This window comes from Rhamphochromis longiceps, linkage group LG13, assembly GCF_057381845.1.
Source record: "Rhamphochromis longiceps isolate RC_006_pf linkage group LG13, R_longiceps_female_GT1.1, whole genome shotgun sequence".
Lineage (NCBI taxonomy): Eukaryota > Metazoa > Chordata > Actinopteri > Cichliformes > Cichlidae > Rhamphochromis > Rhamphochromis longiceps.
The window spans coordinates 19,491,057-19,512,445 of record NC_140569.1 but is presented as its reverse complement, the minus strand read 5'-3'; the positions used below and the strand labels follow the sequence as shown (position 1 = coordinate 19,512,445).

Below are 21,389 nucleotides of genomic sequence, written 5' to 3'. Positions count from 1 at the left end.
ATCCTAATCAATACTGATTTCCCTCGACAAAGATGATGAATCCATTCAATACATCAATATTGCGTGTTTAAAAAAAAGAAAGATAAAGGACTCACGTGATGGTTTAGCTGAAAAATGAGTTTCAGTGAAGCCAGGATGAGAGAAAATGATGCTCTGAACAGGTGTGAATCCTCAGGGATTAGAGTTGGAGAAGAAGCTGTGCACTATAACAACCAAAGCGATTGTGTCAGAGGCAGCAGCGAGAGGAGCACAGCTATAATTGTGCTTAGAGCCCCTTCAGGTGCCAAAGACCCTCTGAGGACCGTGCTCTGCTGTCACACAGTGGTGAATTTATTCAGTTGCATCCTGAAAATGAAACCAGCTGCAAGTGCTGACAAGAAGACACTGAAGACTCAGGAAGCAGAGTTGAACCGAATTTATTGATGAAGAGCAAGTTTGATAAAGTGGTCATCTTTGTTCATTGGTAATTTAATGTCATAATCTAGACCCAGTCTGGATTTTAGTCGCCTTTAGAGTGTATTCAGATAGGGCTGCACTCTTTTTCATTGTCAGACTTCATCACCACCTTAACAGAGCAGGCCTTCTCATTCACAACCAGCTCACACTCCTCAGGAACATCTACAGTGTTTGCATCGGGGATCCTATGATACAAAAAGAAAAAAAGAAACAATAATAATCAAAAACAATCTCAGGGGTTTTGTTCATTTAGTAACTCTAAAATTGGAAGTTATCATTGTTAAAGCCTAAAAAGAGAACTTATCACAGTCCTACGAGTAAGAAAGCTGAGAGAAAAGAGGTTTATTTGTTTAAAGAAAAAATGCCTTAATGATTAAAAAAAAAACAATAATGTGGAAGTCTTACTTGGTACAGCAGCTCAAACCCTCGCTTGTACAAGAGCAGTCCATGCAGTCTCTCACCCATGCAGAGTCAAAATCATGCAGCTCTCCATCCTTATCCACACACCCTACATGTAAAGAAATGAAAACACAGCTCAACTCAAAGGAGTTGTTGACTTACTTACTCAGAGGCACTCCTTACTTGTGTTTAAGCATCTATTAGTGTATGCATAGGTGTGGTTAAGGGATTAGATGTGGAATAAATGTCTAATATCTGTAAATCATGACAGAGAAACCTTTCCCCCACACCCAGTGTCCTGCTGCACTGCTGCAGTATTGTATCTGTACAAGAAAGGTCTCATGTGACTCACCTTTTGGAGGGTTATTTGGATCTTTGACCTCTAACTCCTCGAAGAAGCATTGAGAGTGACAGAGCACAACGAGCCCCAGCAGACAGACAAACACATGTAGAGAGGACTGAAAGAGAAACACATTTCATACTAAAGTAATTTCTATCCTTTTAAGACCTTTAACATGACAGGAAATGGCCAACTACTGCTTCGACTAACAACTATTCTGTTCAGTTGACACAGTGTATACACAGTTGTACCTTATATCTTACATAACCCGAGGCGTGTGTAAATATAAAATATAATTCTGAAAAAGCAGAATGATTTGCAGGTGTCATAAACTCAGTGTTTAAACTAAGATATTTTACTAATTCATGAAAATTATGAGCTTATTTTGAATCTGAATTGACAGTACCACATCTAAAAAAAAAAGTAGGTACAATTACTAAAAAGAAAGTCAAAGATTTGTAATTAGGTTCATTGGCAACAGGTTAGCAACAGGACTGAGCAGAGGTTTACCAATCTGCAAAAATCTGCCTCTACAAATTGTGGAAGAATTTCAGAATAATGTGACCCAACATAAACTGCAAAGACTTTGAATATTTCATCATCTACAGCACAAAACATCATCCAAAGATTCAGAGCATCTGCAGAAATCTCTGTGCGCAGGAGATACGGCTGAAAACGAATTCTGGACGTTTGATCTTTGGTCCATCAGGCAGGACGAGATTAAGAACAAGGATGAATCTGTCACGGAAATCCCTGCATGGGCTCAAAAAAAAAAAAACACTTCCAGAAATCACTGTACAAAGTTAACTGTGTCATCCACAAATGCCACTTAAAGCTCTATCATACAAAGAAGAAGCCATATATGAACATGATGATGAAAAGCCACCATCTTCTCTGAGCCAAAGCTTATTTAAAAAGGACAAAGTGAACCAAACTTTTGGTCGATCAAGAAATATTTTTGTGGACTATAGTTAAAAAAAAGAGTGGATGCAACACAGAGATAAACAGGGAAGCTTTGGTACCATTAAATTAATTTTAAAAAATGTTAAATTTTCTCTTTTTAAACACTGGTATGATTTACATATTCTATGGTGAATAAAACATGGGTTTATGAGATTTAAAAATCTGTTTTCTTTTACATTTTATAACATTTTTGGAACTGAGTTTGTGAAATATATACACTCTGACAACAATTACGTGATTGAAATCTCATAACTATTCATATTTACATTTATACTGAAAGTTATTTTAAAAAATAGCTGTGATTAGAGAATATATAAAAGAAAGTGTAAAATACGTACCATCCTCAGTTATGATGTATCCCAGCCAACAGAAAAACTGTGTGTGAAAATTCGGTAGTCACGGATTTTATTAAGGTGTGACTCCCATGTATATCATTATGATAATATTTAAACAGTGATGAACGTTTTTTATCAAATATTTGTTTTAAGGTGGAGAAGACCAGCAGGTTATGTTGAAACTGCATATCAAAAACAACATTTTCACCAGCGATAGAAATGGTTTGTTTCTTCTCACGAATCAAACTCAAGCACAGTGAAAAAGCAGCTGTGAAATAATTAGTCAGAAAAACAAAAATTATTTTCCTTGTCTAGCAACTTTTATTCCTGAGCCAAAAGGCAGAGATTGATTACTTGCATCGATAAACGATACACGTTGTAAACAGTTAAAGAGATAAAAGTTTGGATCAGACACTGCACTTTTGAACCTTTGCTTAAAAAAAAACAAACTGTTTTTAAAGCTTTATAGGCAACAGATGATATCTCCATGTTTCTACAGTCACCACTTAACAATCAGTAAAAAAAAAATAAAAAATCAAAAAAAAATCGTAGAAAACCATGACAGAGTATCAAACTGGGATAAAGAAACAATTACACATATAAGGTTTAATGTGCAAAATATACATTTTTTGCAATGAATATTCACATACTTTATTGAGTTTAACTCTGAATATAGGGAGCTCTATGTCAGTGGTGAGTTCATCTTAGTGCAAGTGAAATAAAAGACATTTTTTATGTTAGTGCAGAGGATTTTTTTTTTTTTTTTGCACATCTAAAGAAACGAGTGCTCCTTTGGTAGCAGCTATCCAACAGGTGTCAGATATGTTTGCAGCAAAGCCTGAGCTCTGAGGCATCACCACCTCAACTCCCGAAGAGGCACAACTACAGTATCAACCCACAGCTATCTCATTAGATTTCTGCTGTAATTATCAAGTACCACCAAAAACCCAAACCACCACCGAACAGTAAACAAACCCAAAGCAGAAGCTAAGAATGACAAAAGTGATCATTTAAAGGCAAATCTTCAAAGAAAATAAATGTACCTGCATCGCTTAGCCAACAAATAAATCTCATTCTTTTCCTTTGGCAGTGTGCAATTACATTTAAAGGTACTGCTCAACATTTTGAGACAAACACTTATTCAGCGTCTGATATAATGTACATATGAAACTGACTTTTTGGAGTCATGTGACCGCTAACCACGTGATGTTAACTTTTGCCATTTTGGACATGTGACAATATAGGCCAAGTAAATAAGGCCCCACTCTCACAGGTGTAGAGAACATTCAGTGACCCGACCCCCACCAGTTACTAGGGAAAAACGAGTAATCCCCTACTGGTTGGCAAAAACCTCTTTGAGATTATTTTGATTCCCCATAGTTACGTAGCATGAAAACAGCAACTTGTCTGCAATCACTCACCAACTGCTCTCCAAAAAGTAGTTAAACTGTGAGAAGTCCAACAAACAGAGACTATTTGACTTTAAAGTGAAAGCAGAAGTTGAGTTTTAAAAATAACATTGTAAACTGTGAGAAACAGCTTTTATTTTGGAGACAATCTCCATTTCTGGTTTGCGCTACACTTTTTCCAAGTTTCACTACCACTCAGTGGTTAGTAAGAGAGTATTTCCACTTTAGTTGGTATCTTCCATGCTAACTACAGACGTTTACAATGATCTTCTTGCAACCACGGCAATCACAGGGTGAATGTATTTTTCTTAGCAACTGGTGGTTGTATCATGTCCAACATGGTGAGAAATCTGTTGTCCTGTGAGAAACCTCTATAGTTAGCAGCCAGACAGCATAGCTTAGCTTAGCGTAAAGACCAGAAACAACCAACGACATTTATCCAAAGTTAAAAAATTAAAAAATAAAAATCCAAACAACAAATATCAAAACATCAGTATTACTAAAACTTGATGTTTATAAAAGAGTTTATCATTTCAAATGTGCTGGTAGTGTACCCTTAAACAGACCCTGGTCAACTATACCCCGGTTTCCAGTCCATGTGCTAAGCTTAGCTAAATGTCAACATAGAAGTTAGCTAACTTCTATATTGACAGCTAATCTAACATGTAAGAAAGTATTGTTCCACAACTGTCACTTTTATCAGAGAAATTAATCAAAGAGAACATGTTTTTAAGTTTTTTTGTATAATAAATTATCAAGTTTTTTCACTAAGGCATTCACATTAGAGTCCCATGCATGTTTCCACTACTGTAACTTCAACTTTATCCAATCAGAGTTTTCATGAAGGCCGGTTTACTGAAGGGCCAGTGATACTGGTTGGGGACGGGTCCATTCACGTTACACTCAAAAAAGGAGAACATGGGGAACCAAATGCGTGCCCTTCGGCTATGCTGGTAGGCACGAGTGTTAGCTAAGGTGTGATAGTAGAGGAAGAGGCGGGTGGTGATGTAGAAGGCGATGAACACGTCGATGGAGTAGTGCTCGTGAGCAGCCAGGATGAAGAAAATCCCAAACAGGTTTAACACCCAAGATATGGTGTGAATCAGATTCCATGTTCGTGGAGTATCTGCAATTAGGAAACATAATTATAAGACATGCTCAGTGTATTTTATGTATATCCAAAGCTTGCAGACATCCTTGGTACTAGTTTATTTTGAGCTGGACAGCTGGTATGAGATATTTGTGCTGATATACTTTGTTGTTGCCAAATGTGCCACTGTGCATTTTGTCCAGACATATCCACTTTGGTCTTCTCTATCCAAAAGACATTTTTCCAGAGGTTTTGTGGTTTGTTGAAAGGAAGTTTTCAAAGCTTAACATTAATGCCATGTTCTTTTTAGGGAGAAGAGTCTCGTGGCAACTCTTCCAAACAAGCCATACTTGTTCGGTCTTTTTCTGATTGATGGACTTCAAATAGTTTGGAAATGGACTTTAACTGCTCCCAGACTGATGGGCAGAAACAACTGTTTCTGATACATTTCATGTTTGGCATTGTGTTAACACTTGTCTAAATGCTCCAAATCAACAAACAGCCGCTGCAAACCTCTACTGTGATAGAGGTGCTCACACTTGCTGATGATCAGATATTACTTACACTTGTTTCTACTTGTGGTCTTGATTCCTATGACAGAGGTAAGCCTGTGCTTAGTTGTTTTATGCATTACTTCTGCATTTTGGCTTATCTATTGTTAAATAAATAATGACATGAGGTGTATTTAAGGGAATTTAAGACCTGCTGAGGAACAGGTGATTTATAAAAAAAATTAAGTCCCAATACATAAAACCTTAGAGTTAAAAGAAGGTGTACTTTCCTTAATTATAATCACATCATTTCTTTCCTACTAGTAAAAATACAAGACCTAACAAGAAAGTACACTCTCACTAAACTCATTGAAAGCCGAACAAAATAATTAATCCTCACATTCAGTCACAAAGAAGTTGAGCATCGTGATGACAACAGTGTGCCCACTGAACATGTAGTCTCCACAGGTTTGCACGCCTGTCAGAGTCATCCCAAATCCACTCCAGATTGTTAGAGCCCTCTGTATCTTTCCCCAGGTGTCACCATATGTCTGAGGGACAAAAAAAACCCCTCCAGTAATTAGTCATGCTGTGAATCACAGTGGCAGCTGTTTATTAGTTATCACCGCAGTACAGCTGAGTGATCAACTGAACTGTAACACTGCCAACAGCAATGAGAATAAAAATAAAAAAAACTCCAGGAGGAAAAATGATTTGCACTTCCCACCTTGCTGGCACACTTCAGGTGCTGCCCTGGCACAGAAAGCGAGGTGGCAAACATGGTGCAGCAACGAAGCAAAAACACCGTTCCCATTAAAGAACACAGCCGTCTGAAGAGGATGGACCTGAAACACAGACGCACGCCCAACTCAGCGTAATGTGATGGCAGCAGCTAGGAATGTGCAAACTGCAGAAACGGGACCTATGGGCTACCTGTGTTTGTGAAGGAGCAGGATCAACAGAAACATGTAACATAAGATGAGACCACAAGCTTCAGCCATGGCAAAAGCCCAAGGAATTCTGGGTACACTGTTAAGAGTACAAAAACATGCATATCAGAAAGCAGATAAGATATGAGTGCAGCTCAATGTGTACGTGAACTATGGAGCTTACGTTGCTCAACAATCCCTGGAACCACCATATAGATACTTATCAGTGCAAAATATGCAAAACATATAAAATATGCAAGCTTGTACCTGTCCAGGAATATATCAGGCAGCGGTGGGTATGTCCTCATGTCAGGGACGCGCTCATGTACGATGACCATGACAAAAGATGTGAATCCAAAAACAAGAAAAACATATATGGAACTGATGACTGTTTTCCAAACCTCTGGGTCCAATCTACCAGCTAAGTGCTGCCTACACCTCCCGTTGGAGTGTGTGTGACACAGCACCTCTCCTGAGCTGTATCCAGATCTATTGCTGTTCCTTGACCGCAGCTCAGTCCCGTTACACAAGCGATCACCTCCATTACACCCGTCAGCTCCATCGCAGCTCCACTTGACCCCAGTAGTGCCTGTGGAGAGCCCGGCGGGAAGACTGTCCGAAGGTGAGAGGCCCAGCTCCTCTAGCTGGGCCTGGTTTTTTCTCTGGAGCTGGCGGAGGGCTATGGTTAGCCTTTTGATGTCTCCCAGCACCGTGAGGCCCAGAGGAGGACCCCTCAGGTCGGCCTCAGTCAGAGCCAGCAGACTGAGGCCGTCCAGGCGGTGCTGTGTGCACAGTAGCTCCACGTACTGCCCAAAACCTTCTTCCTTCAGCCACTGGGCCACCTGCTTACAGCTCCAGGCACTCACATCATCTTCCGACAGTGCCATGCTGCTGCAGAAACAAACACTGTTAAGTAACGTGGGGTATGACAGATAAAAAAATAACTGAAATTACAGCGGCAGAGAAAAGAAGTATGCACACGCACACACACTGATGTTCTGACTGATCAAAGGGTGCTGTTAACAATTCTCTAAAGCTTGATAATTAAGTGCCACGTCCTCCTCTGCATTTTGATCACTTGATTTCATAACTGTTCAGTGCCATTCTTTTAATGCAAAACTGCCTGAAGCTCACCCACTGACACTTCTACTCAATTTGCATGAAAATTAACACGAGCACTTTCCCCGCTGTTCATATCATACAGCGCTGCAGTTATATAAATTATTCATAAGTTTGCTGCTTATTCTCCACAGTGTAGCGGTTTATACATTCGAATAACAAGCGAGAGATCGCTGGTTTGATCCCCGGGAAGAGTCATGAATCTCTTTGGTTCATCCAGAAGATCATCTGGGGTGTAGATCTGCCAAATTAAATATGCGGAAAAGCCCGCTGTGGCGACCCGTTATGAATGACAGAGCAGCTGAAAGTAGCTTCTTTATTCTCCAAACCATTCATGTTTTTTTTTCTTTTTTGGCATGAAATTTGATTTAAAAAAAAACAAAAAACAAAACAGCATCAGGCACAGCAGCATCTCAAACAAAACAGTATAGTAACCAAAGTAAAACTAAATGAGAGCAAATTTCAACAAATTTATTGTTTCTTTAGTAAATATATGGGTTAGAGGTCTGTTATTTTTGTCACAGATAAGCATATCCATCATGACTTCTCCAAAACTGGGATTTGTAATCCAGCCGTCCCAGAATTGAAGCCACTTTGATAATTTAGAGATTGTTAGATGGACAAAATGAGTCCTTTCAAGGTCAAGGCAAATTGTTATTGCCGTATTTTACAGTTTTCACATTTTTGGTCACTTTAACAATTAAAAAGTCATCATTTTTAATCAGTAAGTGCAGGGTTAATTAGCCGAGGGGTTGGCTGCCTGCTTGTGCTCTTATTTAGTGAAACTCTGCAGTGCACGCTGCAGCCTGCTTAGCTGGTTTTGCCTCATCTGTGTTCAGGTCAGTGACTGTACGTTAGCACTTTGTCCTGCTTTAGCCAGGACAGAGTGTCCCACCTAAAGCAGGAATTCAAAACCCCAAAACAGTGAGTCACTAAAAAAAACCACAGGAGACTATAATCAATCTTTGCTTTGCAGTTCGCTCATTTCTGCCCTTTGAACTTCTGACAAGCTCACCACTGTACAGCTCCACTCGTACTCCAAAGGTCTACAAGTTCAACCAACACGGCTGTAGTACTGTACCGATGGCCTGCCTGCTGAGTCGACACTATATACAGCCTTGAAATTTTTATTTTGTACTGAACCAAACCGAGAAAATCCAGGAATAATTCTTTTTTATCATGATGTTAAACAGGCTCATTATGGAGCTGACTGATTGAATGATTAGCTGATCAAGCAGCAAAAAATTAACTGACAAAATTCATCAAACAATCCCTCTAAGAAGCAGAAAATCTGGTAGAGTTTCTGGAACGTGCTGTACATTTTTTCGTAATATATTCTGACATTTTAACAGCTAAACATTTATGACAAGATTAATTGATTTAAAAATAAAACAGCCTAAATACTAGATTCTAGCCTCAAAGCTTTTGTTGGTGGTTTCTGAATTCCGCCTTCAGCCTGACAGCCACACCTAGTATGACATCACTCCTCTGACACTGGTTCAGTTTGGCACTGAAAGTCACCGCTGATGAAAATCCCTGAAACCTACAAGCAGCTCACTCACCGAGGCGTGTGCAGATCTGCTCCCTCAAAGAGAAATAAGTTATTTTTAACTAGCCTCGAGATTTTACTGGCAACATCCCGCAGCTACTTGGGATATAAAAGTGCCATGTCAGCTTGTTTGGCTGGCTTACAGTGAGTCACAGTCAGGCAGTAGGACACAGCTCAGTGTGTGTGTGTGTGTGTGTGTGTGTGTGTGAGAGAGAGAGAGCGAGAGAAAGCCCTTCAGTGTGTGAGAGAGACAGAGGCAGCTCAACAAAGAGCTCATAGTGTCTTTTCACCGCAGAGGCTACAATGTAACGTCAGATTGCAACATTTCACTACTAGCTCAGCAACTTTCTTCACATGAACAAAAATGTTCAACTTAGAGCAAACACGTCACAGGAAGTCCACTTTATTATAACCAATGATCGTCTCACTTACCAAACATCCACTGTCACTGCGCTGCTACAAGGTGCGGATGAGCCGTCTGTTTACTCCACCGCTCATAGGAGTATTTCACAGCCAACATGCTTCGGACTACTAAGCAACAACAAACAGGAAGAGGCAACAGCAAACAAAAAGCAGCCAAGAGGAGCAGGATGCTTCCTGCGAGACTTCAGCTCAAAGGACACTGACATCTGCTGGTTACACTTGGAAAGCCTGGGATTTCTATAATCCGTCAACTTTGACTGTTTTATTGTGGTTTTCGTTCTTAAAACAGTATTGTCATTCTTGCCTTGGCATTCATTTCCCCCCCTTTATAACATTCAAACTTTTTTATATGAGGTTATGTTATACATCAATATCTCATGCATGAACTTAAGCTATGTATAAGTGAAGAGTGTGCTATCGTTTTAGCAACAAATCATTGATGAAATGAGCTGTTTTCATTGTCATTTTGGGGCATTGAATATTAGTGTCAAGACGACTGCGGCAGTAAATCTTGTTACTCTTTTAGCCGTGAAAGCATCATTATGTAGAGGAAAGTAGGAAGAAAAGTTAATACAAACTAAACCTATAATGTTAAAAACATGTGCCATCATTCACTAAGCAAATGCTTATTAGAGATTACAATAAAACTGCATTTATGTATGCAGACATGGTACCTACTAAAGCATCAGAATGGGGAATAAGGGTGATTTAAAAGTCTCTAAATGTGGCATTGTTGCTGGTCTGGTCTGAGTATTTCAGAAATGGCTGACTTACTGGGATTTTCTTGCATAACTGTCTTTAAGGTTTACATAGAATGGCCCAAAAAACAGAAACTATTCAGTGAATGGCAGATCTCAGAGTGAAAATGCCTCTGGACTAACTGCTTTAAGCTGCTGGGAATTCTCATTATGACCAAGATATGCAGAAGAGCATGGATAACACACGATAACACACCTTTCTTGAACATAACAATGAGTTTATTGTACTCAAATGGTCTCCTTGGTCTCTCAACAGATAATTATATTCTCAACATAAATGTTTTTAAATAGTTTTTTCTATCACGTTTAAGTAGATCTCATGTCATATACCTTTCCTACAGATTGTACCGTTGAGTCTGCCATAACTGGAAAGCAAGCTTGAGAGGTTGACTGAGAACCAGTGCCAATGAGCCACCTGTTTTTGACAGTCAGAGGCTGAGTGAGGTGGAACTGCTGCTGAAAGAGAGTCAAGGCGAAGGCAGCAGAGTGCAGCTTGGTTTCATTTTGGTAAAGAACAAAGCAGACTGTCTGCCATTGTAAAAACTTTGCAATGACAGACAGAAAGTCCTCCTCAGGTGCTGCCACAGGGATGATATGTGATATACAAGATTTGGAGCCAAAACAGGAGAAGTGTGTGGCAGGGGGATCAGAGAGAAAGTGGGAGATCCCATCTCTCCAGGATCTGGAGGTGGTTTTACACTCAGCTCCACGCTCCTGTCGACATGGAGACGAGGTGTGGCCGAATCTGTTTCTGGGAGACATGTGAGTATCGTGAGCTGGATTTAAATTCAACATATGCACATCTGGATTGTATTCATGTGTTACATCTGCTGTTTGTGTCAGGTTTATGTCTCATGACAAGTTTGGGCTCTACCAGCTAGGGATCACTCATGTGCTGAATGCCTCACATGGTAAACTCTGCTGTAAAGGTAGTGATGATTTCTATGGAACCACAGTGAAATATTACGGAGTCCCTGCCAACGACCTCCCCACATTTGACCTCTCGCCATATTTCTACCCCGCAGCTGAGTTCATTCACCAGGGTTTGACATCAGGAGGTACTGCAAGCAGATTTTCAGAGAGGATGATACAGATCTGAGTTTTCATTATATTTGTTTCTGCCTTTTCTGACTTTCAGGGAAAGTGTTTGTGCACTGTGCTGTGGGTGTGAGTCGTTCAGCTGCATTGGTCCTAGCCTACCTGATGATTCATCATCACCTCAGTCTGTTGTCCTCTATACGTTGTGTGCAGCAGAAGCGCTGGATTTTTCCCAACAGAGGCTTCCTGCGACAGCTCATAGACCTGGACCAAAAACTGCAGGATGATGGTTTAAACGAGCCAGAGTAAGAAAGCCAGAAACAACCCTCTATTTCCTCCTCCATTTGCACCATTTATTGCATGTATAAACCAAAGTGTTCAGCTTCATTCACTCCCCTCCCCTGTCCTCTTCTAATGTGACATCAGTGGTATCAGAGCGAGCTCCTGAATTCTCCCCCTGGGGTTTTTTAGCATCAGTGAACAGACCAATCAATGCTACAGCGTTACAACATTAAATAACTACATCCAGACAGTCCGAGAGCACACTGAACACAGAGAGCTAATTTTGGAGCCAAGCAGCGTTCAAACAACCACCTGCTCATGCCTCTCACCGAGCTGTAGACTTCGGTGGGAAGGGGGACGGTGGGCACAGACAGCCAGAGCAGTGCGGGGGTGTGCTGAAGGAGCAGTCTGCGTCCGGGGAGAATGTCAAGGAGCAAACAGCTACAGGACCTGCTACTCATTAAAGAACTGGAGGTCATCTTGGATTCCTGCCCTGTGGGGCTCACACCGGTGGATGAAGTCTGGCCCAACCTGTACATAGGAAATGTGTGAGTGTGCTTTTGTACAACATCTTTCTGAATTCTGTTGGAGAGAAATGCCTGCTGAAAAGGAGAATTTGTATTCCTTTTACATTTAAGTTATTTAGCATTTATAGACACTAGACATGGCTGTTCTATTCTTTAGTTTTACTCTTTTTTCCATCTTTTTCCATGTCTACAGGGCTGTAGCACAGAATAAAAAGACATTGCATAAGCTTAGCATCACTCATGTCCTGAACGCAGCGCACTCCAAGCAGGGCAGCATTGGTGACCAGAGTTTTTATGGGAACACCTGCGTTTACTTTGGCATCCCAGCGGAGGATTCAGAGGACTTTGACCTCAGTCAGTACTTTAAACCTGCAACTGACTTCATACACAAAGCCCTGATGAGCAAAGATGGTAAACTGAATGTGAATATTATACTGTTTTTTTTTTTCTTTTCAAGAGCTGGCCCTCATGATATTTTCCATCCTTTTCTACAGGAAAAGTTCTGGTGCACTGCATCATGGGTGTGAGTAGATCGGCCACTTTGGTCATAGCGTACTTGATGCTGTGGCAGCGTCTTACTCTGAGAGATGCTCTGAAGCATGTTGTCCAAAAACGAGCCATTTACCCCAACCGGAACTTCCTGTCCCTCCTCCTCAAGCTGGATGAACAGCTGACACGAAAGAGGAGGCTGTGTCCTATTCTCTGACAGCCTTTGTTCCTCACTGCACCTTCATTTGATTAATGAACACCTCTCCATATGTAGAACTCCACTCTAATTGGCGATCAGTAGTTTGTAAATATGATGTGTAATTAGATTTTGTTTGATGTAGTTGCAGGTGTAAGTCTGGAGTGACCTTTATTTATTTATTTTTATTTTCGAGGTTGTCTGCTGCCTTTCTACAGTCCAGCAGCAGCAGCGCTCACACTGAGCCTTTATGTCATGTTTCTCCTGGTTTGTTTTTCATATTTAAATCATATTCAAATGTTCTCTGTGAGTGTTAGGAGTCCTGCTCACATGCTATGTACGGACAGTTTTATGAAACCCATTAATGTTTTGTCAAATCTCACTTAAATTGTTTGGTCAGATGCATAATGTTCAAAAATATGTATATCTGACTTCTAACAAGGTTTAACCTTGAACAGTTTTCCTGATAAGACACCTACTTTTTTAGTCAAGGATTCCTCAAATAAAATAATTATTTGTTTCATTTTGCTTTTTTTTTTTTTTTAATTGCCAAGAGCTTACTTAATATTGCCTAATCAATCTGACAAAAACAGGTATGTCTAATTGCTGAGCTGTATATCTTAACAGTGCTCTGTTTGATTGAGATCTGGTGACTGTGGAGGCCATTTGAATTCAGTGAACTCATTTAAATGTTCAAGAAAGCAGTTTTTATTGATCTGAGCTTTGTGACACAGTCTTTCATCCTGCTGGAAGCAGCCATCTGAAGATGGTACAGTGTTGTCACAAAGGGATGGACATGGTCAGCAACAATACTCAGGTCAACTGTGGTGTTTAAATGATGCTCAGCTGGTACTAAAGGGCCCAAAGTGTATCAACAAAATATCTCTACAATCATTCCAGCACCATCAGCTTGAATGTCGCAGCAGAAATCGAGATTCATCAGAACAGCTGATGTTTTTCCAGTGTGCTGTTGCACAATTTTGGTGAGTCTGTGCAAACTGTTCTTTTCTGACAGGAGCCACACCCACTGTGGTCTTCTGCTGCTGTAAGCCAAAGTTAAATGTGATATACGTTCGGAGGTCCTCTTCTGCATACATTTGTTGTAACAAGTTGACCTTGACAAGTGGTTACATGACTTTATACTGCCTTCGTACCAGCTTGAAGCAGTCTGGCTTCAAGATGACCTTTTTAGACAGAGTTGTGTGGGGAAATCACATTAGATAAATGGACTGGTTCATATATAGCGTTTTTCTACTTCACCTGAGCACAAAACTTCAAAAATTCAATAATGTGAAGTTATACAACTTTACACTCATTCATACAAGCGCTTTTCCCCCCAAGTAAGTGCTTTTTATCTAACATTCATGTACACTCTTTTGGATGCATCACAGAGCAACTTGGATTAGTATCTTACCCAAGGATATTTGACATAGGAGATCTAACCACTAACTTTCCATTTAGTAGATGACCTGCTCTACCTCCTGAGCTGCAGCCACTTGTAGATCAGCAGTTTCAGGAATATTTAAGGTTGTTGGTGCCTGTCTGCTGCCAACAACAATGCCACATTCAAAGTCACTTAAACCACCTTTCGTCCCCTATCCGGTGGTTAGCTTCAACTTCAGCAGGTCACCTTCACCATGTGTACATGCCTGAATGCAATGACTAGCTGCCATGTAAATGTAAGTCATTAGATATTTGCATTAACAAGCAATTAAACAGGTGTACTGAACAGACTGGCCCGTGAGTATGTATCGAAATGGAAGTAGCCATGGTGACATTACTTACTGGTTCCTGTTTTAAAACTTTGAGTCACGGTCACATTCTTGTACCTAATAAAGTGGCTGGTCTGTGTACATAAACAGTTTTAAAATGATGGCAAAGCAAAGGTTTATTTACTAAGTTTGGTCATTAGTTGAACTTAGATGCATGAAAGGCAACTCTGAAGTGGCAGTTTAAAGGGTAATTGATTTGTCAGGATGAGATTGGTAGTGTCTGGACCAACTGGAGACCTATTACCACTGTGGGTTTTGTGTCCGCACGCAGAGGAAACCTTGAACAACAGGAAAGAGTTCAAGCAGGAAATGGTTAAACAAACAAGAAATAAATTCAGCTTGAAAAAAGCAGATAAAAGCACTTCTGCTACCACACAAGCTGACAGAACAAACTGGTGGAGACTGGTAGATATAGTGCTGGGCCTTGATTGGATGATGAAGTGTAGGTGTGCCATCAGGTGTTTGCTCAGGAGTAAGAAGAGACCCAAAAGATAAAAACATTATAATTCTGACAGGGACCAGAAAGAAAATATAGGATGAGAACTCCAAAATAAAAGTGAGGTTATGCCAACTGTTACTGTTGCACTATTGCACGCCTAAGGTCATGCAGTCTTCCTTTCTTTAATTGGTTATTTGATAGTAAACAGCCTAAATCAGTATGAGCAGATTAAAAGCAGATAAAGCTAATAAATCACTGGTGAATATCATCCACATCTCTAAGGGACAGAGCAGCAGGCTTTACTCTGCAGCAGGGTAGCAACTCAGACACACGCAGAGCAGCCACGTGTTACATAACAGTCCACAGTCATCGTGGAAACATGTGAGCTAATGTTAAAGTTCACAGGATAAGGCTCAGGGTTGCCCCATGAGAATGAAACATCAGGTCTGCATTCACCATGAATAAAATGGGTTTTGAGTGCCTGAACAGTGAACACAGTATGTTAGATAACTTTGTCACTTTTGAGTGTATGATTACAGAGTTATAAAAGGAAACAACCCCAGCTATGTGTGACTGTGATGAACAAATAAGAGCAGGCAGAGTAGGAGAGGAAACCGAAGCGCCTCGAAGTGAGGTAAGTTCATGAGATTGGGCTGGTTTGGGGGATCTTTCAGGTAAGAAACATTTAGAAAGAAAGCATGTGTGGCATCTTGAGAAAATCCCACTCTCAGGTCTGTGTTGTTAAAAGAAGCTGGGATGACTAATAAGTTTACATAACAAACATTAACATTTACAGAAGCTTTTCATAGTGAAGGGCTAATAAATGACATGTGTTTGTGCGATTTATGAGTGTCTGTGTGTTTGTACAGTATGTCTCTTAGGGATCCTCCGTATGAACCTCCCTCTGTCTCAGAGCTGCAGGAGTTTCTGCTCGCTGACAGACGACCGACTGGACATGTCAATCAAGTCTGGCCTAACCTTTACATAGGCAATGAGTATGCGTGCACATATTAACATGCACACACATCTATAAACATTCTGCACTCGTGCAGCACTGAGTGTGCTATTGTGTTTCAGGGTAGCAGCTCGTGACAAGGGCACTCTTCACAATCTGGGCATTACTCACATTGTAAATGCTGCTCATGGAACCCCCAACCCAGGCCACGGGCTCTATTTCTACGTCAACACTGGCCCGCGCTTCTACAGAGACATGTCAGTGGATTATTATGGTGTTGAAGCTGATGATGCAATGGACTTCATCCTCAGTCCATTCTTCTATCCAACAGCAAGATACATCAGAGCTGCACTAGCCATGGGAGGCAAGTGGGCAGGGTTACAGCATGTGGCTGGATTAGATCTCAGTGTCATACAGCCACACCATCTAATGAGATTAGATTTTATTCTTGACTAAAATAAGGAATCCTTATTTTAGTTTGGATTTAGATTTGGTTTCTGGCTCCAGCTTTAAAATTAGGATTTCATTTATTAAGCAGAACAAGCTCTTCAAGCTCTTCAAGCCTTATGTGAAAAAGTGATTGCCCCACAACGACCGCCACGTTTGACTGTTGGTATGACATTCTTATATGAAAAGCTGTGCTAGTTTTGCAGGAGATGTAACAGGTCTAAAACCTACCCACATTGCTCACTCCTGGGAAGGTTCAGACATATTCCAGTTTTCCTCCATTTGTGCATTTGCGCCCTCACTGTGATTTGCTGGAGTTTCAAAGGTTTGTAACACTTTTCGGACTTTGTTTCCCATCTGTTCTTGAGTTTCTTTAGATTTCGGCATGATGTGTTACTTTTTGAGGTCTTTTGGCCTACTTCACTTTGTCAGACAGGTTCTATTGAAATGAGTTCTTGATTCATCAGGCCTGGCAGTAATCAGGCGAGTGAAACTGAACTTAGCTTTCCAAAAAATGCTGTTAATCATGGTTAATTCATGATTTAACAAGAGGGGACAATTACTTTTTCATACCAGGTAGTAACGAATGAAATCACAATTTAAAAACTGATGATGATTTGAAACATTTAAGTGTGACAAATGTGAAAAAAAAAAAAAAACAGACCAGGAAGGAGGCAAATACTTTTTAACAGCATTATATATCTATAAATGGTATTGAGGGTAATGTTTATCATCTCAATCCCAGGACGGGTGTTTGTACACTGTTTGATGGGCGTGAGTCGATCTGCAACCTTGGTGCTGGCCTTTTTGATGATTGTTGAGGGCCTGAGGCTGCAGGAGGCAGTAGCCGCTGTCAGGCCGCATAGAGACATCTGCCCAAACCCAGGCTTCCTGCAGCAGCTCCGTAGCCTCGACATGAGCCTGGAGAGAGAGAGGAGGAGACGAAGACAGGCCCAAACACTGTAAAGATACAATCAGTCACACACAAACCCATAAGCATCCACATATGCAAACACATATGCACACACACACAACACACACACATCTTTATTGCTGCAGGAGTCACTTAGCCCGGCAGGAAGAAACGGCATCTCTGACAGAGCTGAGGAACATCCTTTGGACAAACAGGAAGCCGGTGGCACCCGTCAATCAAGTCTGGCCAAACCTCTACATTGGAGATGAGTGAGTGGAAAACTCAAATGTATCAAAAACGATATTCTAGTAAATCAGTCTGTATGCCGTGTGTGTATGCAGGTCTGTGGCACGAGATAAAATCACACTTTCATCTCTGGGTATAACTCACATACTAAACGCTGCAGCAGGACGACACCGCATTAACACAGGCCTGCAGTTCTACAGAGACCTCAAAGTGGAATACCACGCTGTTGAAGCTGCAGACCACCCAGAGTTCAACCTCCAGCCTTTCTTCAGATCAGCCGCACAGTTCATTGACAGTGCGCTGAAGAAAAATGGTTAGAGGCTAAGCAAATAGACATGCATACATTAATGTTAAGCAATCTGCGAGTTACTTTCAGCTATTATTAAAAGGACTGATCAAAATGTCTTTCAGGGAAGGTGTTTGTTCACTGTGCCATGGGTGTCAGCCGCTCTGGAGCGCTGGTTTTGGCGTACCTGATGATTTGCCAGGGCCTGTTGTTAGTGGAGGCTATCACTGCTGTGCGTCTGAATCGAGACATTGGACCCAACTCTGGTTTTTTGGAGCAGCTGAGGCAGCTGGAACTGAGCCTCAATACACAGAGCAGACAGATCCCAGAGGAGGACTGTACCAACACATCCTGATAATGAACACACTCAGGAACGCTTCATTCCTCCCTTGATTGGCAACCTGTGTTATTTTAATTCGTTTCTATCAAAATAATTAAAACTTTAAAAAAGGTCTGCGTGTCACCTATTTTATTCCCTTGACTTTTTCAGGCCTCCAGAAATAACTCGGCACTGACGAATCGTGACTGATTCTTGCAGCTGTCCACACATTAGTGACATTCCTCTGATGATGCAAGATGCCACTCGTACTGAACAACTGAGTTTGTTTCTGTTTAAAACAGTGCCTGAACAGTGCGTGCTGTCATGTTAGGGGTCTCATATACAGGATTACATTATGAAAGCATGCCATGTGGAGAGATCAGGTGTTGTAGTCTAACTACCTAAAAATATCATGTTAAACACTGAGCCTGAGAGAGCAGTTACCATTCCAGGTCTGTATTTCAGTCTTCATTGCTTCCTCCTGAGGGAGGTTCCTGTTGGTACACACACATGTACAGCCACCGGACACAAACTCGCTCTCTCTCTCTCTCTCTCACACACACACACACACACACACACACACACACACACACACACACACACACACACACACACACACACACACTGACATCCACTGAGGAAAGTAGAAGTCTGCGATCCACATTTAACAGAGGTGAGTCGTTTCTTTATACTAAATTGCTCGTTTTTATTTAATATCTGTTTTTTTCCCCCCCGACTTGATGTCACACACCTCGTGGATCATTGGTGGTTTCAGTTCAGTGTGACTTCAGTGTGAACAGTGTTTCAAAGAATGTGCATGAAGGGCTTGGTATGAAGTGTGACTAGATGAAGAACAAGGCTGCCAATGCAGGGGTCCTAAAAGCTTTGAAAAATTGGTATAATTAATGTGAATCTATTAGCGGAGAGCGAGATTAAAAAAAGTCATTTAAATTCCTATTTGGCTCCCGATATCTCGTGTACTATTCTGCTATTGTTTATTATTAATATTGCAAAATGTATGATCAGTTAAGCAGCACCAGCAGCGATGATGCAAACAGAAAATGTCACGTCTGTCGCTTGAATTTGTACGTGACATCCAAGAAACAGCATGTGTTGCGCACACAATAATACACAACAATATTACACAGAATACTGAATGACAACATACGGTTTGTGTGATCGTGGACAATCATAGTTAAACCCCTTTTCACGTTTCTTACTTACATACATATTTTTTAATGTGTTTCCATAGTAACACTGATTTCAAAGTTGCATGCAGTATTTAATAATAATTTAATCTTAACTGGCATACAAAAAGAGAATATTGCTTTCATTTATGAATTTGTAAAATCCCTAAATTAATAAAACCATTTAAATATTCTTTACAACATTATTTTTTCTAAAAGTCTGGTCTTCCTACATCTTCTATAGCCATTGTTTCTGTGGGTGATGTACTAGGTTTACAGTTATTTTCACTATTGATCGTTCATTTTTTGATTCATTGCTTTTTGTTTCAACAAAAATGAGAGAAAACAGAAAGGAAAAACTACAGCTTGGAAAAAGGTAAAACCAGATGTTTACATTGGAAAAGCTGGAGCCGGTTAATTTTTGGCATGTTGCTTATAAATGACTGATAAGTATTTAGGAAAAAATGCTCATGGACTCCATAAACATCCTTGGCATATAGGTGGTAATGTTAGATCCCTGTAGAGCTTTGGGACAGATGGCAGTGTGCAGGAGGTGATTAATTTCAGGCGTGTGTGTGTGTGTGTGTGTGTGTGTGTGTGTGTGTGTGTGTGTGTGTGTGTGTGTGTTGTGGACAGCACAGGAAAACAATGTCCTCTTGCATGGTGAAGTCCAGAAGTAGAAACCCATATGCAGCTGTTCAGGTGGACCCAGACAGCGCTTACATCACTCCAGGAACATTAGACCTTGAGCAGCTGTTCTGGACCGGCACCACAGCTCATTACACACACTTCAACGAGGTCTGGCCAGATGTCTACATCGGGGATGAGTGCGTAAATCTGAGTACTGCAGATGTCATTGTACTTATCAGCCCTTATACAACTATTCAGTCAATTGTGTCAAAAGTTCATGATGACAGCTTCATACTGAGTCTGTGTTTGCATAAACACAGGAAAACTGCTCTGGAGCGGCCTGGTCTGAAGGATCTGGGGATTACACATATCCTGAATGCAGCAGAGGGAAAGTGGAATAATGTGCTGACTGGTGCTCAGTACTACAGAGACATGGAAATCCAGTATTATGGTGTAGAGGCTGATGACAAACCCACTTTCAACATGTCCCAGTACTTCAGGCCTGCAGCAAATTTCATCCACGAGGCCCTCGCTCACCCACAGAGTGAGTCCTCCGGGACTCTGAGGAAACCTTTGAGTTCATTATCTGGAGGATAAGTTTGTTTGTTTCTAATAAATCCATATATCTTCATTTTTTCTAGACAAGGTCCTGGTGCACTGTGTGATGGGCCGGAGCAGGTCAGCGACACTGGTCCTGGCATACCTGATGATGAAACACAATTTAACTGTAGTGGACGCAATTGAGCATGTGCGACAGCGCCGCTGTATCCTGCCCAATCACGGCTTCTTAAAACAGCTCAGAGCCCTGGACATTTCACTGCAGGAGGAAAGGCTGAGACAAAAGAAAGAAACACAGGACCAACAGTAAATACTAAGAAAGGAACTTAAAAATGTATTTTAACTTCATGTCATGTTTTCATGGATATTATTTTTTTTCTTTTAATATATAATTAAAGTCATGTTTTCAGTAACCGAGTATGAATCTCATTAAGTTACTCACTCTGATTCAGTCCATAACTCTGTTTTCATGTAGAAAAGATTTCCTTTTCATAAGATTAAAGTGGTCTTAAAGAATAGTTCTCCAGGCTTCCTGAGGTTCTTTTAAAGTTTTTCTTTGGACATTTGTTGCTTTTTCACTTGTCCTGTCATTTTCAGCCTAGTCCTTGTAACTGACCATCTAATGCTATGTTTCACATGATGAGCCAGTGTTGTGTGTATACAAAACAGGCAACATAGCAAAGAATCCATCTGAATTTGTCTTTAGGCACTTTGTTACTAGTGGTTTGTTACAAAAAGACACATTTTTTTATTTGAATCTGCTGCAATCTTTAAAGAAATGAAGAAATTATGAACCAACTGCTTCATTTTTTAGTATATTGATGCCAAACACACTGCCAGAACC

At 40.7% G+C, this 21,389-nt stretch overlaps 6 protein-coding genes across 8 annotated transcripts; 4 read left to right on the top strand and 2 right to left on the bottom strand.

Annotated features, from left to right (window-relative positions):
• Nucleotides 1-449: 449 nt before the first annotated feature.
• LOC146655725 (beta-microseminoprotein-like) lies at nt 450-2,524 on the bottom strand. Its single transcript, XM_085428289.1, has 4 exons — nt 2,497-2,524; nt 1,208-1,313; nt 862-964; nt 450-641 (listed from the first exon to the last, which is right to left on the bottom strand). The coding sequence occupies exons 1-4, from the start codon at nt 2,497-2,499 to the stop codon at nt 521-523; spliced, it is 333 nt and encodes a 110-aa protein (XP_085284415.1). The 5' UTR covers nt 2,500-2,524; the 3' UTR covers nt 450-520.
• Nucleotides 2,525-2,776: 252 nt separating this feature from the next.
• Nucleotides 2,777-9,656, bottom strand: LOC146655724 (sphingomyelin synthase-related protein 1-like). Of its 2 annotated transcripts, none has more exons than XM_085428286.1 (6): nt 9,513-9,656; nt 6,680-7,303; nt 6,417-6,512; nt 6,211-6,328; nt 5,884-6,034; nt 2,777-5,028 (listed from the first exon to the last, which is right to left on the bottom strand). In XM_085428286.1, the coding sequence occupies exons 2-6, from the start codon at nt 7,297-7,299 to the stop codon at nt 4,724-4,726; spliced, it is 1,290 nt and encodes a 429-aa protein (XP_085284412.1). In that variant the 5' UTR covers nt 7,300-7,303; nt 9,513-9,656; the 3' UTR covers nt 2,777-4,723. The 2 variants fall into 2 exon arrangements, with proteins under 2 accessions (XP_085284412.1, XP_085284413.1); XM_085428287.1 differs by having other exon boundaries at nt 6,680-7,300; nt 9,513-9,645.
• Nucleotides 9,657-10,666: 1,010 nt separating this feature from the next.
• Nucleotides 10,667-12,007, top strand: LOC146655723 (dual specificity protein phosphatase 13A-like). The gene is made up of 4 exons (XM_085428288.1): nt 10,667-11,023; nt 11,105-11,319; nt 11,400-11,604; nt 11,726-12,007. The coding sequence occupies exons 1-4, from the start codon at nt 10,812-10,814 to the stop codon at nt 11,745-11,747; spliced, it is 654 nt and encodes a 217-aa protein (XP_085284414.1). The 5' UTR covers nt 10,667-10,811; the 3' UTR covers nt 11,748-12,007.
• On the top strand, nt 11,987-14,480 carry LOC146655722 (dual specificity protein phosphatase 13A). The gene is made up of 3 exons (XM_085428290.1): nt 11,987-12,129; nt 12,302-12,519; nt 12,603-14,480. The coding sequence occupies exons 1-3, from the start codon at nt 12,005-12,007 to the stop codon at nt 12,812-12,814; spliced, it is 555 nt and encodes a 184-aa protein (XP_085284416.1). The 5' UTR covers nt 11,987-12,004; the 3' UTR covers nt 12,815-14,480.
• Nucleotides 14,481-15,216: 736 nt separating this feature from the next.
• On the top strand, nt 15,217-18,297 carry dusp13a (dual specificity phosphatase 13a). Its single transcript, XM_085428283.1, has 7 exons — nt 15,217-15,638; nt 15,874-15,999; nt 16,082-16,323; nt 17,152-17,368; nt 17,466-17,588; nt 17,661-17,878; nt 17,977-18,297. Exons 2-7 carry the CDS (start codon nt 15,875-15,877, stop codon nt 18,204-18,206), a joined length of 1,155 nt encoding a protein of 384 aa, XP_085284409.1. The 5' UTR covers nt 15,217-15,638; nt 15,874; the 3' UTR covers nt 18,207-18,297.
• A 285-nt stretch (nt 18,298-18,582) lies between these two features.
• On the top strand, nt 18,583-21,084 carry LOC146655720 (dual specificity phosphatase 29-like). Of its 2 annotated transcripts, none has more exons than XM_085428285.1 (4): nt 18,583-18,843; nt 19,999-20,184; nt 20,308-20,531; nt 20,629-21,084. In XM_085428285.1, the coding sequence occupies exons 2-4, from the start codon at nt 20,006-20,008 to the stop codon at nt 20,853-20,855; spliced, it is 630 nt and encodes a 209-aa protein (XP_085284411.1). In that variant the 5' UTR covers nt 18,583-18,843; nt 19,999-20,005; the 3' UTR covers nt 20,856-21,084. The 2 variants fall into 2 exon arrangements, with proteins under 2 accessions (XP_085284411.1, XP_085284410.1); XM_085428284.1 differs by having other exon boundaries at nt 18,591-18,843; nt 19,994-20,184; nt 20,629-21,083.
• The last annotated feature ends 305 nt before the right edge of the window (nt 21,085-21,389 follow it).